Source organism: Pundamilia nyererei, unplaced genomic scaffold, assembly GCF_000239375.1.
Source record: "Pundamilia nyererei isolate P.nyererei 1_Seehausen unplaced genomic scaffold, PunNye1.0 scaffold00006, whole genome shotgun sequence".
Classification (NCBI taxonomy): Eukaryota; Metazoa; Chordata; class Actinopteri; order Cichliformes; family Cichlidae; genus Pundamilia; species Pundamilia nyererei.
In genome coordinates, this window is record NW_005187407.1 from 7,595,710 (window position 1) to 7,599,965 (window position 4,256).

At 39.8% G+C, this 4,256-nt stretch overlaps 1 protein-coding gene across 1 annotated transcript in view; it reads left to right on the plus strand.

Moving 5' to 3' along the window:
- LOC102210672 (uncharacterized) overlaps positions 1 to 3,891 on the plus strand; it is a 17,087-nt gene extending 13,196 nt beyond the window's left edge. Inside the window, exons 6-7 of the mRNA XM_005722356.1 lie at positions 2,162 to 2,572; positions 2,677 to 3,891. Coding sequence (XP_005722413.1) covers positions 2,162 to 2,572; positions 2,677 to 2,733 — 468 coding nt within the window. The 3' untranslated portion in view covers positions 2,734 to 3,891. The remainder of the gene's footprint in view (positions 1 to 2,161; positions 2,573 to 2,676) is intronic.
- The last annotated feature ends 365 nt before the right edge of the window (positions 3,892 to 4,256 follow it).

Here is a 4,256-nt window from a genome sequence, read left to right on the forward strand (position 1 = left end):
ATGGAGAGAGAGAGAGAGGGGGAGAGACATAATGTATATACTATGGATACAATGGAGCAAGTTTTACTTAAGTAGGCAGCACAGTTGTGAAAACATCAGAGTGAATATATATTCACTTACCTCTCAGAATATAAGTGAAGGCCACTAAACTGTCACGCAAAGCCACACACACACACACACACACACACACATACACACACACACACACACTTCCACCCCTCCCCGTCTCTCTGTCATTCAGGTGTTTACTGTCATTCATACTCAGGGTTTTGTATAATCCTCTCACCACACCTGAGTGCTCCCCACTCAGTGTCACTGGATTTACTCTCTCTCACCCCCCTTGCTCACTTCCCCTCTCCTCGAGCGCGCAGCCTTTTTCATTTTGCATCGCAGTCATTCTTTTACACATGCTGTCATTTCTTATGTAAATAACCACAGATAAAAAGACAGTAACAGACATTTTAAGATTTACACACACCGCTCAGCGCGTATGTTTTCAGTCATCCCCTCTCATCAGCCAGTTTGTTTGTAGAAGTGTCTTTGCCTGTAGCCATAAATTAGGGGTTGTGATTTAACTCATTGAGACAAAAGAGAAAAAGACAATGAAACATGCATAAAACAAATGATGTGGAGAAGGTGAGGGAAAGGGAGAGCGAGGGAGAGAGGAGAGAGGCGAGGAGGGTGTACTGAAGGCAGAAATGGGCCAGTATGTATTTCTGCTCTACTTTCACTTCGGGAAGGCTTCATTAAGAAGTCTGTTTCCAGAGCACAGCGGAATCTTTACGCACGTACATGTGTGTGCGCGCACAGGAGTGTGCATATATTCGTAGTTTAGTGTGTTTCAGAGCCCATGCACATCCATGTGCATATATGTGTGCATGCACATAACATTATTTGTGTGTTCAGTGAGAGAGATCTCCTAAATTATTTACACCCAGAACTCTCTAATTGGTATCAAGTTTTTAAATGGGGTCAAATGAGCAGTTCCATGCTGCTTTCTCTTGCCTTAAGTCTGTATCATTACATCTGGAGCTACAGTGCAGCTATTTCAATGAACTTGAACGTCTAAATGCTGTATTTACCTATTGACTGGGGCTCTACTCTCAGACTGGAGAAATACGCTGCATCAGGCTCATTTAGAGGAGGGAATGTAACTGTATTTTTCCACCGTCTGATAGAGCTGTTTTAGTCCATCTACTCATGTATGTAACTCTGTAAATGTTCTGTAAGAAATTTGTTGAGGCATAAACATCAAAAAAGAGGTGCACACTCACAAACACACACTCAAAGCCTTAGGCAGGGCACAGAGATGGTATTAGATTTAAGCCCTCTAATAAAGCCAATTAGAATTACACTGCGCACTGATGAAGGCAACCTTTCCAGGGACATTCTCTCACCTCCATATATACACATCTAAGGCATGCAGCATACACATACACATACACACATCAGCTAAATATTTAACATTGCCAAATATCTCTTTGTTATAAAGGGATTAGATACAGTTTGTCCAATGCACCATGTTTGGCCTCAGTGTTGTTTTAACAGGCATTTCTAGAAACTTAATTTGCTTTCCTGAATCAGCTTTCCCCTCCCAGTTTTATGTCAGGGCGGGAAGTGTTCCTGGCAGTGATGATCTTTTACTGGGCAGAGGTACTGCAGCACTGGCACAGATGTGCTCCAGGGTCTCTCAGTACAGAAAGAGAAAGCTGAAACTTAAATTGTCAAAATAATAAAGGGATTAGTGACTGTAATGTGATTGCTGAATTTTAAAATGTAGTCCATTATAGCAGAAAAACAATAAAGTAACCACATTAGTAATGCCATAGTAATGCATACATTACTGCCAAACATGAAGAACATTACACTGGCTTCCCAGAAATGTGCACAACACTAAGTTTCAGCAAGTCTGGAAGATTTGGATGAATTGACAGAACACAAGGTGTTAGTCTATATTTTTTTTAAGTGACTCAGACAAGTGTTCATAAATGAGCACATTGTTGACTGCAATACATGTTATATGACAAAGATAAATATTGATGTCTATTGCTGAAATTCTCTGTTTCCTATAAGTTTACTCTACAATCAAACTGACTGTACAATATTACTACCCATATCATAGTAAAAACAACTTAAAAGATTGTGTGTATCCACCTGACAGGGCTCCAGACATGTCAAACACAAACTGGTTCAAGGTTCGGAAAGTCCAGAAGGCTTTGAGGAGCAAGAGACAGATGAAGAAAGTGAAAGTGCAGAGGAAAAAGAAAGACATGAACAAAAACCATACACAGATGAGGCAATGTCTGCAACAGAAACGGATGGGACAGGAAGTGGCCACTCATCAATCAAATCCAAGCAGGGGGATGATACAGAGGGTTGTCAGACAGCAGTGTGGTTTGAGCCAAGGAGCAGAACATGCAGAAATAGTCAAGGCAGTCTTCACGTAGTCTTCACTACACTGCATCTTTTACCTAGGTCAGACGGCAAGCAATGCAGGCCCACTGCTGGCACTCTCCCCCAGCTATCAAAGGGACAACAAGCTCAAAGCAGAATTTCATCTGGGGCTCAAAAGGTGAGTTATTTATATAGTCATCACAAACAAAACTACAACTCCAGTTTTTCCAGTTTGTCACAATATATTGTACTTATATTTTCATAAATCTTTATCTTTTCAAGGCGACAGCAGCATTTTGCAGAGCCCCGAGCTCAGGCCTGCACCCAGACCTCCTGTGAAATGTCCTGGAACTCAATTTGTAACCTCTTGTCACCATCCAAGAACGGGACCACACAGTGGCCTTAAGTCTTCCATTTACAGATCTTCTTCAATCTCTAGCTCTGGACAGCAAGTTCACACATTCCCTTCCTCCCATTTGAGATCGCAGGTTGAAACCTCTCTTTCTCAAACTCCTCCTTCATCTAAGCCATTTAAAAAGTGCTCTGCAAACAGAAGACAAGCTTTTTCCTTTGGCATTACTCCAAGAATTCACAGGTCTACTTCTGCCCACCAGTGAACCAAGTGAATGTGTATGCAACTTTTTTTTGTTATCCTAAACATGTATATTTCTTAACCAAAAGCCGCAAAAAAAATCACTGGCTATGGAATTGTGCTCTCTGTTATCTACTTGATAATGGATGTAAAGCTAAATATTTTTGCTTGCAAAAACAACCTTCTGCTCTGGAGGAGCTCTCCAAAACAGAGTCCAGATGAGCATTAATAGGGTCCAATTTACCCCTGTGATCACACATTCTGATTTGGCAAGTACGTTCCTCCGATAAGCCATCTCAGTCAACAACACTCCTGAAACTTGACCTTATTTGAAGGCATTAGACTTTTGTCTAATGCCCTACAGTCAAAGCCGTGTGTAGAAAATGCTGAGACCTTGAATCACATCATTTCAACAGAACTTGAGAAGGTTGAGGGTTGTTGTTTCTTACCCTACACACTGCGCCACATTCATTTTAATGCTTACAGTATGTTGTTTATTAAAGACATAACGCCTTCTCGGATCTTGGCCTCTTGTAAGACATTTTCACGGTGAGGCATTTTCATGGCTGTCCGTCTCTTCGGTATGAGTCACATGTGTTTGCCACTGTGGCTCTTTTCAGTTTGAGGAAATTGATTTGTTGCACAGATAATGTGAGCTTGCTCTTTGTCTTTGTTGTCTTGTTTCATGTCTGTCAGTGTGTCCTTTATTATTGTGGTATGCAAACTGGCTCTTTAACTAAATGCTTAGTGCAAAACCTTTTATCATCCACCTTTAAAAACACCTGTCTGTCATGTAACAAGTTGGCTTTTTTTTTTTTTAGTTATATTCAGTTATTGGAAGTTGTGATTTTTGTTGTAACAAGAAATTGTTTGTAAGGAAAGGGTTTGTTAGTTTTAATTGCCGCTCCTGGGTTGCGGGTTTTTTTTGTAAATTTTTTTGTTTGTTTGTTTTTTCTTTACCTATGTTCTAACATGAGAAGTTTTGTTTTGTATTCAATTTTGTATTCAATTCTATTTTTTTTCTCCTTAAACTGTATCCACAATCACTCAATAAAAATATTTTGAGAAATGTTGTAAGACATTGTATAGTATTTGGCTTTTACTGGAAAATTAGACAAATACATGCAAAGTTCATTATTTCTTTGAAAAAGTGCTTAATACATTTACTATACCACTGCAAATTTGGTGCGCCCAAGCAAAGGTATGTAAAGGAATGGTAATGTTCGAGACTGACAAGTAAAATTTAAAAAGTGCCTTTAAATTGAGTCTT